Below are 12,787 nucleotides of genomic sequence, written 5' to 3' on the forward strand. Positions count from 1 at the left end.
TGGTTTAAATACCTGAAATTGAAATCTCTCTCCATGACTACTTTAAGATTGACTATCATACACGTCACATCACCAGCAGCCTAAACCATCAATACAATTCTTGTTTATGTCAGATTCTGATCCCACCATCTACTCATACAGCAGACCAGGAAACGTTGCTCCAATCTGGTCATTCTGCTCTTATCGAATTTATCATAATCAGGTTGTTTTTAATCTTTATTATAGTCTGTTGGCCATGGTTCACTACTAAACATAATGTGGTGATCAGAAGTGGAAAATTACAATAAAATAATGTTAAAAACAAAATGCGTGCATAAATGAACCCACTCAGTCATTTGGAGATTATGAGACAGACCTGATTTTCACGTTTTAAGGGATTATTCAGCTTCTCGTTTTATTTTCTTTAGCTCCATAATAACCTCCTGCTCCTGGAAGAAACTAACAAACAAGCTTACAGAGGAAAGTGAATTTCATGAAGGAACGGCTCTCTTTAAACACAAATCATTCACTTATTACAGAATCATATGTTTAATTATAGACACATTTTATGTGTTAGTACATTCAGAAGACCGGAAGATAACTGGATTTAACTAATTGCAAGTCTACTAATTAAACACTATTTTTAAGTAGTTATTCCCAGGAAATCTGTGTGAAATTATTACTGACCTTTAAAAATCAAACACCTACATCTCAAAGAAAGCTTTGTTTTTTTCCTCTCTAACACACAGCTCTTTCTAGCGGCACCATTCCTGCCCAGTGTTGGAACATGGCTAACCATACGCTGACCTCTGGCAGTGGATAATCAGACATGTAATCTGCTGGTTTTGGACAGTTCACTTGTAAGCCCATCTCTCCCTGCTGGAGACTAAAAAGGCAAAAAAAAAGCCTCATGATGATGATGATGTAACGAGGAGACGAATCCTGGAGTTGCTCTGTATGCGGCGAGCATTCAGATCGGGTCTCACTCGGGGTTAGGGCTGAACGATTATGGAAAATAATCTAATTGCGATTTTTTGCCCCAATATTGCGATTGCGATGCGATATGCGATTATTTTTTAAGGTCTTTGTCTTCTGTATTATTAAACAAAGACAAGCAATACATCATATAGTATGGCCAATACTATATTACATTAATTTTAAACTGTTCTTTCCTGGAAGACAGACCTCTGTTATGATGACATGAGGTGATGCATGAATTGATGACTGACATTTTTATTTAACTTCTTCAATCACAACAGTATATTTGAACATACACAATAGTTTATTTTTAGCTTACAAACATCTGAGCATAAAGTGCTGACAAGGAACCCTGGTGTAAACATTAAAATGAAAGTCAGTACAATGTGCAGATTGCAGAAATATACATAAAAAAAAATCAGTGGCTTTACCACACTCAGTTTTTCGACATCTGTGAACTACTAGACAGTCATTCAATTAAAAAATAATATTAAATAAATAAAACTAATAAATAAAAAATACACACATCTTACTGATCTCTGCAGTCAGTAACATTACACATAAAGTGCAAACATAATAGCAATTGTATAAACACACACACAAACACGCCTTTAAAGTTTAAAGGCGTGAAATTGGACGGTCTAGCCTTCTGATTAGCGTCACCGCTGTCTCGGTGGAGTTTAATAAACTCGGCCGTCTGCTTCTTGCTATCTAAAATATAACCAGACACTGGCGTAAATTCTCGACTGTCTCATACTTCTGTTTAATAAGTTTTCTGTTTGACGTTTAGTCAGCTGTGTGAAAACCAAGGAGGAACCCACCCGGGGGATTAATAAAGTTTTATTTTATCTAATCTAATAACTTTAATCTCAGCCAAACCGATTTACTCACGAACAAACAAAACACTGAAAAAAGCCCAACAATAACATTTTTAGGTTGTCTAAGTGACTTATATATTACGTTTAACCCGAGCAGCGAAACTCCGCGGTGATCTGAAAATGATGTGCCGGGAGTTGTGCCGTTCTCGGCCGCATCAGTAACCCTCGAGCTCCCGGCTAGCTGTCGAGCTGGTGGGTAGCAGACGCCTCTGAAAACGTCGAAGCACTTTTGCAAATATGGGATATCTTGATAAACCGAGCAGATATTTGATGTTTACACAACTACTTTCTCGCCTGAAAATATGTTAAAAGTTTATTTTGTGACCCAGAAAGATTAGTATGAGTAATTTTAAAACTTAGTAGCGGCCGCCATTGCTGGAAACTGGAGTTTGGCTGGGCCGCGCTATGAATTCTGGGATATGGTAGTAATTTGGACAGCCTTCGGCACGTCGCTGTGACGTAATCGGTCTACAAATGCGGCCTCAGGAGGATGCAGCCCATGAATTTGGACATGTCCAGAGTATAATCGCAGCCTTTGCGGTTAGAAAATTGCACTTGATCATGTCGCGATATTATCGCAAATGCGATATATAGTTCAGCCCTACTCGGGGTGATTTTGTGCTTCACAGCTGTTAGCAGTACGGAGAAAGGGAGAAAATGAGGATGTGAATGCTCAGCGAGCAGCTCCAGACAGCGCTGATTAGAAGCATGAGAGATTTATTCATGCAGAAAAAGAAAAGGTTTTATTTTAAAAGGCTCCATTCATTTTGGTCTTAAATGCAATTCATTACTAAGGACTTGGGAAGGGGAGGCATTGTTACATAATGTAGTGATTAAGTATTTTGTGAGAATATAATCGTTTAGTGATCATTTCAGGATGTTTTTAGAATCTTAAAGTTTGTTTTGTTTTTTAAAAATGTCTTTAGGCAAACTTGAAGTCCGGCTTCTTGGATGTGAGGATTTACTGAAACCTCTGGGAGATTCAGAGCAAGAAGACCATCCAAACCCTGCAGAGACACCAGCTGCTCACAAACCAGACGGACCTCCAGGTAAGCAGACATTTTGCATTTTTAAAATGTTTCCTTGGACACGAGTGATTTCATCTTAGTTGGAACAAGGAAATAATTAAATTGACGTTTTTATGTTCATTTATAGTGCCACATTTTTGCTTTTGCACTCTACTAGGATAGCTTTGCATCATTAACAATTCAAAATAATTTTTATTTAACTTACACTGAGCCTTTGTGCAGCACTTCAGGTCATCTTCTGACTCAAACAAGCTCAAACAACATCCTAACTTCTCCAACAAGCCAACTTTCTTCTGATTGGCTGTCTCTTGCAAGCAGAAGGTTTGACAATCTGGTCACTTTTACAGTGTTTTCAAATCAAAATCAAATCAAATCAAATCACTTTTTATTGTCACATCACATGTGCAGGCACACTGGCACAGCACATGCGAGTGAAATTCTTGTGTGCGAGCCCCACAAGCAACAGAGATGTGCAAACACAACAACACAAACGAGCAAAATACAAGAATGGCCAACCTGAAACTAATAAATATATGTACAATATATAATAGTGTATGCATTTCTGGATGTGTATACTAAATATTTTCCTACGTGTGTGTGTGTGTGTGTGTGTGTGTGTATACACATTTTTACAAATTAAATAGTAAAAAAAAATAAAAAAATAAATAAAAAATAAATAAAAATAATAATAATAATAATAATAAAATATACAAAATATACAGAGTTGAATATGTGCAAAACAAGTGGCATTTATATACAGTGTGGAGTGGAGTGCATAATGTTGAAATTCTAAATGGATTCAGTAAATGCAAACACTTTAGAGCATACTCTGCACAATAAAAGAAAGATTATTAAACAGCTTTATTAATTCCAGCTCACGTGAGATTACATTTAGCTGCATGAATAGTGTGACTCCCGGTCTCTGTTTTAAAAAGACATTTACATCAGTATGAGTGCCACAGTGTCACAGCCGAACACTGAAATCTGGTGCCGTGCTCAATGGGTTAACCTACTTTTTTGTGAAGTATGGAGTGCTTTTAAAGGTAATCTATTACAATAAGTGAGCTTATTACTTTAAATTATATCATATCCTCTGTCAAGGATGTTGAAAGGTCCTTTGTTAAATGCCCTGACATTTAGTTGTTATTTTCCTAAAATAGAAGATAAATAAACCAGCATGATTTCATAAGCTTGATCTTTTGGAAGGCGAACCGTCTGGCTCCAGTCAGATTCACATGATACTCTCAGAAAAGTACTTTTGTACCATTAAGAGTACGGTGGATAATTACTGGGAGGTACCCTCTAAGGTAGTGCTGCTGGACCATTGACAGGTGTTTCTTATTCATTAAGGTACAAAGCACCTTTATGCGTTGCAGCTGCTCAAAACCAGCCTTGAACCTTCAATGTAAAGGTACAAAAAATAATATCTAGAAAAAGTTGCGTGCAGGGGTACGCATTAATTTATTGTTTATTACTCATTCATCCATATTCTACTGCTTTGGTGGGTCCAGCAGACTAACCCCAGTTTCTGAAAATAAAAACCTTTTATAGAAAGCTCTCAGGTTGAATGTTGGATTTTCAAAATTTAAGACTTCAGTTAGTAATACAAAATTTATCAGGATGATTTAGTGTCATATTTTCAGTATAAAAGCCCCTGATTAGTTAGACAAAGTTGTCAGAATTATTAGAATTATGTTGGATTTACAAATTAAAAGCACCTAGTAAATAAAATGAACATTCATGTAAATCTTCACTGCTGTAAAAATCAAGCCTGTTCAGGACACAGCCAGTAAAACGTAAATGTTTGTCTCACCGCAGAGATCAGTGGTGTGCTCAGGCTGGACGGCAGAGTGGTCGGCCGGACGCGCTGGGCATCCGTCAGCAGGCTGAGCTGGGACCAGACGTTCTACATCCAGCTAGAGCGGGTGAGTCCCTACACACCATCAGATACTTAGTTAACCACGTTAACTGAGGAGTGGGAAAACAACAAAGTAATAGTCCATTTTTATTTCCTAGCATAAATTATGTCAATTTATCAGACTGTTGCTCATCTCTTTTGTCATAATGGGTCTCATTCAGTGAAATGTTAATACACTAAACACAAAGTGCACATTCAAAATTACCATCAGATTCATGAAACATGTTCACTAGTCATTTTTGTTCTGACCACAGAGCTCATGTTAGTGAATCAGAATCATGTTTCTCACCATCTGCAGTCTGCCACGTCACACAATCAAACATATTTACCTCAAGCTGTGGAGACGAAAGCAGTGAGGATGGTTTAAAAGAAGCCTGCACCAGTAAAACAAAAAAATTCAATCAGAATCAGATTTTGAACCAAGGAAACTGAAACAACAGGTTGGCATGAATTAAAGCAACTGGAGTTTAAGCACCAGGGGACTGTCAGAAACCTGGGCTTTGTTCCAGAAGCAGGTTTATTAATCCTGAGATCAGGGAAACTCTAGGTTTTCTGTTCCAGAAAGAGAATTAACGTAAACTCTGACTCAGTTACCATGTAATCTGTGTGATCTACACGTCTTTACTGTCAGGCTACAGCTGAATAATTTGATTTACAAATGAAATGTAAAATCTGCTCAAATTCCAGTGGTATATATTAAGAAGTGAATTCTGTAAAACCAGGCTTTCTTTGTGTTAGCTGGCTCGACAAAACGAAAAACCCCAGTTGAACATGGGTTATGAACGGTCTGTGTCAAACCAGGATTCTGCTTCAGGCTAAAAGGGGGCATTTCATGTTTCACATGACTTGTCTTCTGCAAAAAGGGATCGCTCTTAGATCAATCATCGCTCAAACATGCTGTAAATACAAGAATGAGTTAAGAGGAGACGCTTCCAATTTTAAACTGAAAGAAGCATAACTTACCGCGGCCACCCTTGTAAAACTGACTTTAAACTCATCGTTGCTCCCTAACCCACCAGTCTCACTCCGTAGTACACCCCTCGGCTTCATCTGTTAATGAAAATTTGGGTAAATAATGACTGGACGACGCAGAAAAAATAAAAGGCCCTACCCTTTAAATATTTGCTGCCATGGTGAATTAAGTTACCCGAGCTCCACTAATGAGGGCTTTCTTTCATTACTCATGGCCTTAACTCAGGGTGACGATACTCAGAGTTGATTGAACTAACTCTGATCAGCATTTCTGCAATCAAAAATCTCAGGGCTACCAGTCGCAGCATTAATTAGCTCCGAGTTTCTGGAACATCATGTCAGGGCACGCTCATGTTTGGCAGCTTTTACTAAACTTTTTGATCATATCAGTTATAGTGGGAAGTTAAACTGCAGAAAAACAGAGTAGCACATATTTTCCTCTCGTTTTCCCCATGATTTAAACCGCTGCGACGGCGAGCCAGCTTTCAGCATTTGTGAGTCATTTTTCATGTTCGCTCTAATCCACACCGCCCACGTTCAAACTGGCCTTCCTGCCCATTTACTTCCCTCCCAATCATCCTGTTTCTAATTACAGAAATGAGGCGCTGTTTGAATACTGTTCAGTTGCTGTGCAGCACACTTCAAGGAAACAAGATCCATTACAATCTGTTCTTCTTGTTATGACCTTTGTCTGTGTGACATTGATGCAGATAAAAACAGCATCAGCAGCTTAGTACATGCTGTAGTAACACTTCATGTGCTGACAAGAACAATATAGCAAGCACCCAACCATATAGACTGTACAAGGGCGCTGTGCAGGTCAGAGAGTAATCAGACTACACACATGTATCGCAATGAGCAGGAATAAGAACCCACATGTAGGAGGCAGAAGTCAGAAAGCCCCAACAAATAGCATGCTTTGATGGCCAATGAAATGAAGTCCAAATGAGAACAAAATCCACAAAAGCAAAGAGGTCAGCAAAGGGCAGGCACATCAAAAGAGGGAAGATACACAGATACACAGAGTGCTGATTAGGATCAGACACAGGTGAGGACAATGAGACAGACAGACATCTATCAAAATAAAACAGGAAAGGAACAACCAACCATTTCTGAAACAAAGAAAGACTAAACATGAATGGACTAATTCGGGGGGAACAGAAGGACAATGATAAAGAAAGCTGGACTAAAGAGAAGAGGGTGGAAACAAGAAGACTAAGAAGAAACGAATAACAATAAAAGAAACCAGAAACACCCAAAGTCACTGTAAGAACATGAAAGTTAAAGAGGAGCCAAAACACACAAAACAGAAAGCTATTACCATGAAAACCTTAAAGTATAAAACTGGAACCAAAGACTGAATAAAGATAATAAACAACAAACACAGAAATCTAAAGTCCAGTCTATAAACCCCAAAACAGAAACCCAAATATGTTAATTAAGAATTCAAAACCCCAAAACAACACAAAGCCAAAGACCATGACAGTATGAAGAGGCTCCTCTCAGGGACATATGAACTGGGAGAAACAACATAAAACCAAAACACAGCCCCAAGGTCTTAACGAGTTCCTTTGGAAAGAACACAATTAATTGAAGCACACTTCTTGACTATTTTGAGTTTAGTTCAGAAGAACTGGGACAAAATAGACAAAGTCAGGAGTAGAAGGATCTTGTCAGATTCACCTTACACTGTGTGCCCTCGCCCAGCCCAGCCCTCTCTGTTTTTCACCCGGCACGGCTGCAGTAGGTAAGTGCTTCTCTGCACAGCACATTAGGCGACTTCCAGCGTAATGGATGGTCAAATGAAAAGTGGAGATGAGAGAGGGGGAATAAAAAAATAGATGCAGCTAAATGGTGAAAATACATCTCAGAGAGCAGGTCAGTCAAAAAGTCCAGTTAAAACAAATAGATTAAGCTTTTATGCATTGTTGTAGTTTAAATTCGGTGAGTGTGAATGAAGTCTTACAATACTTTGGCTGGATGCTTTACTATAAACATAACCATCTGAATGCTTATAAGACGTCGGCTGATGGTTTTGCATGTCAGTGTGGGACTGATGTGTTCCTGGTGAGCTTTTGATTGGCACTTTCAGCCTTAGCACACATTGACAACTCAGTCAGTGCGATCTTTTCTGCAGTTATGGATACAGATGCTCTGCACATCCTCTTATTTTGAGTGCAATTCTTTTGCCATGAGGAAGAAAGAGAAAATCTGATGTGGTTGCAACCTTAAATAACGCAGAGCCAGTGATGGAGTCGAGTTACCGTATTGAATTATTGTTTCACTCCACCCTTGGATGCTTCTTTACACTTCTGTGCTGCTCTGAGATTTTACCCTCAGCGAGCGCCTCATTTTGCCTCAACCATATAAGCCACGAATCCCAGCTTAAGAGATTAAAATATCACCAAATAACCATGAAGAACGAGAACAAAGGGGTCTGAAAATAATTAATAAAATTCCAAAAACCATCACAACAAGTCCAGCACCATGAAAATTATATCTAATATAATAGTTATTCAATAAATGCTTAACAATTACAGTTAAAATCTACAATCTACACATGTATAGATATGACCTTTAAAATAAAGTAGCTGATTGCCTGATGAAGGTCTTGTATTAAAATCTTGTAGATGAATACAGTTTTGTGGGCAGTGAGTAAAGCGACCCTGACATATCTGCAGCCATAATAAGAGCTGCTTGTAGCTTCTTAAATATGCAGGAAAGGTGCTTCAGTGCTTCATTTATTATAGCAGAGGATACACTGAGCCATCATTAATGTGTTTTCCATTTCACATGATAATCTGAACCTACAACTGCAGGTAATAACCACAGATAAATTCTGAACATTACTTTGCTGTGACAACATTTTTAATGTATAAAAATCATGATATAAATAAAGATTAAGAGCTATAATTGCAGTCTTTAGGGTTATAATGGAGTTTTTCCACTTTTTTCACTCATCTTTTCACTCTATAAGCTATTTCATTCTTTCTTTCTTTTTTTTATTACAGCCTTTGTTATGTTCCTTCACGTCTTTCCTTGTTTTTGCCACTTTTTCCATGAAGTTAAAGTGACTAGTAAAATGAGTTTTTTCCTCATCTGCTGAGCCCTACTCCATGTTTCACTGGCAGGAAGCCATTAAATTCTAGTGTATCGTGGGTGCTGTTGTGCATCATGATGAACCGAACCCTCCTACCCATTACTCCAGCAGTGAACATTCTTGCGCCATAGACTAAATTGTTGTTGCAGTTCAGTCTGAGAGCAGCAGGGGTCGCCCTCTACCTGCAGGTATTAGTTCATCACAGCCTGAGCTAAAGACATGCTTAGTACTGTAGATGCTTGTTTGTTTCAAGAACTTGGTTTCCAATTTGCAGTACAGTAAGAAAAAGAAGAACATCCTGAAATTAGCAAAGAACAATTAACTTTGCTGAAGATATTGTGTGACATTTTGATTTTTAAAAACATCAACGATTTATTCACTAACAGCTGCAAACAACCTTTGGCTCTATTAATTAGAAACACTCAGTTAAACTGAAATATAATAAGTAACTTTACTCCTCTCACCAATCCACAGTGAAACTTTAAAGACTCCAGCAAATACTCACAGGCTTCCTTTAATCTGATAAAAACAGCCTCACAACAATGAGTCAGTGATCACAAACATGATTGAACCTCTTCTAAAGATTCTCAATTGCAACAGAAATGAATCACAACATGTTGCTACTACCATTTCAGTCATGGTGGTGCTCACTTCCCGCTCAAACCTTCAGTCTGTGTTTTCTCTGCTGGTCCTCGCTCTGCTGGCAGTCCCGGGAGCTGGAGGTCGGTGTCTTCTGGCGGGACCAGAGGGCGATGTGTGCAGTCAAGTTCCTGCGACTGGAGGAGATGATGGAAAACCCAATCATCAACCAGGGGATAACTTTAGAGCCACAGGGCCTCCTCTACACTAAGGTACATACAACCACCTGCCTTGTGTACGGTGCAGTGGCAAAGAACAACAAAACATAGATGCACACATACAGCATAAAGAGAGCAATCGGCTTAATCATATTATACTAGATATACACCAGAAAAAGTTGTAGTAAATGCCGACATTAAGCCTGATAAGTCATCCACTAAAGTTAGCCTCAGCATCAAACCAAGTTCCTACAGGTCACATCCAGAAAGGCAGGAGATTTTAAGATTTTAAACTAAACACTAAACCTGACAGGAAGTCAATGCAAAAAGACTGGAGGCGATTAACAGATGAAAAAACAGTGGATTACAATAATCCAAGTGAGAGGAGATGAAGGCATGAACAAGCATCTCCAAATCACTTTTTCAGACTAAAGTTTAACAAGATTTACTAACTGGAAAAAACAAGAGTGGGTCAGAGACTTTTTGTGAGCATCAAACATCAAGGACTGATCAAAAATGATCCCACGGTTCCACATGTTAGAGTTTACTGTGAATGACAGGGACCCCACTAGCTGCTTGAGCACTGATGTTCTCAGGAGCAATTATTTGTCACCTAGCCTTGCACCCTGATTGCATTAAGACAGTCGATTGAGCTGGATATCCAGTTCGTGAGGTTTCAAAGAGAAGTACAGTCGAATGATCTTGGCATAAAAATGATAAGAAACTATTTCAAAACTGCTGATAATATGACCTAATGAGGATATACAGTGAATATAAAAGAGAACTTAACCAAGAAAACTGAATGATAAAGAAGCAAAATCAGACCAAAACTCACCCACCGAACCCAAAAATCAGTAAACCAGTGAGGTAAACCAAAATCACTGCCATGCTGTTTGACCTGTGGATCAAAAGCTGATGATCAGCGGTTTCAAAGGCTGATGAAAGCAAAGACTTGGAACAGTCATTCTTATCTGCAGCCATCAAAAGGTCATTGGAGACTTTAATGAGAGCTCTTTAGTGGAGTGTAACTCTCTGAAACCAGACTGAAAGAATACTGTGCATCTCCAAACCTTTTCTCTTGTTCTGGAAGGGTTATAAAAGGAGGTTTTTAGATGTGGTGGCAAGTGGTAAGTGGCAAACTTAATCTGCTCAGTCTTTTGTTAGTCATCCAGCCCTGAGAGGAGGGAAAATCAGATGCAAACGTGCTTTAAAAGTGTTCAGTGAGCTGTTTAAAGTCAATATTATTTCATTTTAACATTCTCACATTAATCCAACACACTTCAGAGTCCCATAAAGAGCTGCATGTTGACAGATTTCAGTGTGGTTGTAGGAAATCTAATATGCTCCACATTATGTTCTGATTCAACAAAGTAGAGTCTTATCGAGGAACAGAAATCTAACATTGGGTGAGCTTTGGCACCACACTCACAGCTTTGAGCCTTTCACTGTGACACTTTGCCTTTTTTCTGTCTCAAATTAATCCACACATTAATCAGATAGTGCCAACTATCACAGCCAATAAGGTGCAATATTAGCCATGCTTCTTCATCCCAGTTGGATAGAAATGCAGTTAATTTCTCAAAAGTTAAAAGAAATCTGTTTGATTTGTATTTTACAGCTTCGATTTATTGACACTGTGCTCGAACGGCAGCCAAAGCTGAGACGTCAGCGGTGCATCTTCACTAAAGAGAGAGGTACAAACACAAAAGCCCCCAAACAGATTTATTCAGACTGAATTTGTGTTTCTGCAGTGAAATGATGATTTGATTTGTTTTCTTTGTCAGGGAAGAACTTTCTCAGAGCAGCCCAGATGAACATGAACTTTGCCACTTGGGGTCATCTGATGATGAGCATCCTCCCTCGCTACAGCTCCTTCACCACATTCAGCTCATCTTTCTCTGCGACCCCTGACCTGGTGGCCAACAATGCCCCCCATGCAACTGAAAAGGAGCCTCAAACTACCACTTCACTGCCAAGGTATGAACTAATCATAAGTTCATCTCACATTGTGATAGATAGTTCTTATTGTGTATTTTAGCTTGATTTTTTTTTATTTTTATGTATATAGTACTGTGAGGAGATAAAACTTTTCCAATGATAATGTCAGTAGTTTGCCTCCAGGTCCTGGCCTCTCTTAGTATTTTTTGACTGTCTACTATCTCACTACATTTTTCAACACTTGTCTCTGTGGGGCTGCAGCGAAGCTCCAGTAATCAGACTGAGCATCACTGAGGATCAGCCCTCTCCCAACATCCTCGACCAGGAAGAAAACACAGCTGGCATCATCAGTGCAGTGCACCGAACATCATCTGTGCCCACACTGCAAGAAAAACTGGTAAGTCATTAGCAATAGTTGACATGCCAGTGCATTCAGAGTTTACACATTTATATATGTAGCGAGAGACAAATTAGCTTTAGAAGAGTGAAACCGTATCCAGTAACAGATTATAAGCACTAAGAGTAAGGATCTAAAGCCACACTGGCAGCTTTGTGATGTGATAACGGCCAAAAACATAAATTTTTCTGCTGATATCACAGGTTTAAACAGCAGCTTTTAGAAGATCTAAACATGTTCTTATTGAGCTCTAATTTGCCATTGAATTTTTATTTGCAGTCCTCCGTAGAAGAAAGCGAAGATCAGCCTGTATCTGCTCTAAAGTACACACACACACACACACACACACGTCTTCACACACTTCACTCCACGTCCTCTTCTAAAAATTAGGAATTAAGCACCATCCTTGTTTTCTATTTTTGTTCTTTTTTTCCCAAAAGGATGCAGGTGGAAGATTTTAAGTATATCTCAGTTCTTGGCAGAGGACACTTTGGGAAGGTAACAGTTTGAAGCTTTTCTGTAAAACACTGTGACTGAGCCAAACGTCTTCTCTTGTTTGTCCTCAGCTGATCAGGGTTAGATTTGCTGTGAATGTTTTCCAGGTCCTGCTGGCAGAGTTTAAGAAGACCGGAAAATTGTATGCTGTCAAAGCTTTGAAGAAAAGAGACATTGTGACTCGTGATGAAGTGGACAGGTGAGTGGAAGGAAAGACAAGAATGCTTTAAATCTGCATGCAGGTGCACGTTACGTGATTATCAATAAGAAAGCTCAGATTATAGATCAATGGGATGCGTTTGAGTTT

General features: G+C 38.9%; 1 protein-coding gene across 4 annotated transcripts in view; it reads left to right on the top strand.

Moving 5' to 3' along the window:
• Window positions 1-12,787, top strand: part of LOC308403588 (serine/threonine-protein kinase N2-like) — a 29,053-nt gene that overhangs the window by 7,790 nt on the left and 8,476 nt on the right. For all 4 annotated transcript variants that reach the window (XM_080893140.1, XM_080893138.1, XM_080893141.1 and 1 more), the window contains exons 5-13: window positions 2,762-2,884; window positions 4,682-4,788; window positions 9,561-9,704; window positions 11,269-11,344; window positions 11,435-11,627; window positions 11,850-11,985; window positions 12,265-12,308; window positions 12,426-12,483; window positions 12,588-12,679. In XM_080893140.1, coding sequence (XP_080749266.1) covers window positions 2,762-2,884; window positions 4,682-4,788; window positions 9,561-9,704; window positions 11,269-11,344; window positions 11,435-11,627; window positions 11,850-11,985; window positions 12,265-12,308; window positions 12,426-12,483; window positions 12,588-12,679 — 973 coding nt within the window. The remainder of the gene's footprint in view (window positions 1-2,761; window positions 2,885-4,681; window positions 4,789-9,560; window positions 9,705-11,268; window positions 11,345-11,434; window positions 11,628-11,849; window positions 11,986-12,264; window positions 12,309-12,425; window positions 12,484-12,587; window positions 12,680-12,787) is intronic.

Source organism: Rhamphochromis sp. 'chilingali' (genome assembly GCF_963969265.1).
Source record: "Rhamphochromis sp. 'chilingali' genome assembly, chromosome: 10".
Taxonomy (NCBI): domain Eukaryota; kingdom Metazoa; phylum Chordata; class Actinopteri; order Cichliformes; family Cichlidae; genus Rhamphochromis; species Rhamphochromis sp. 'chilingali'.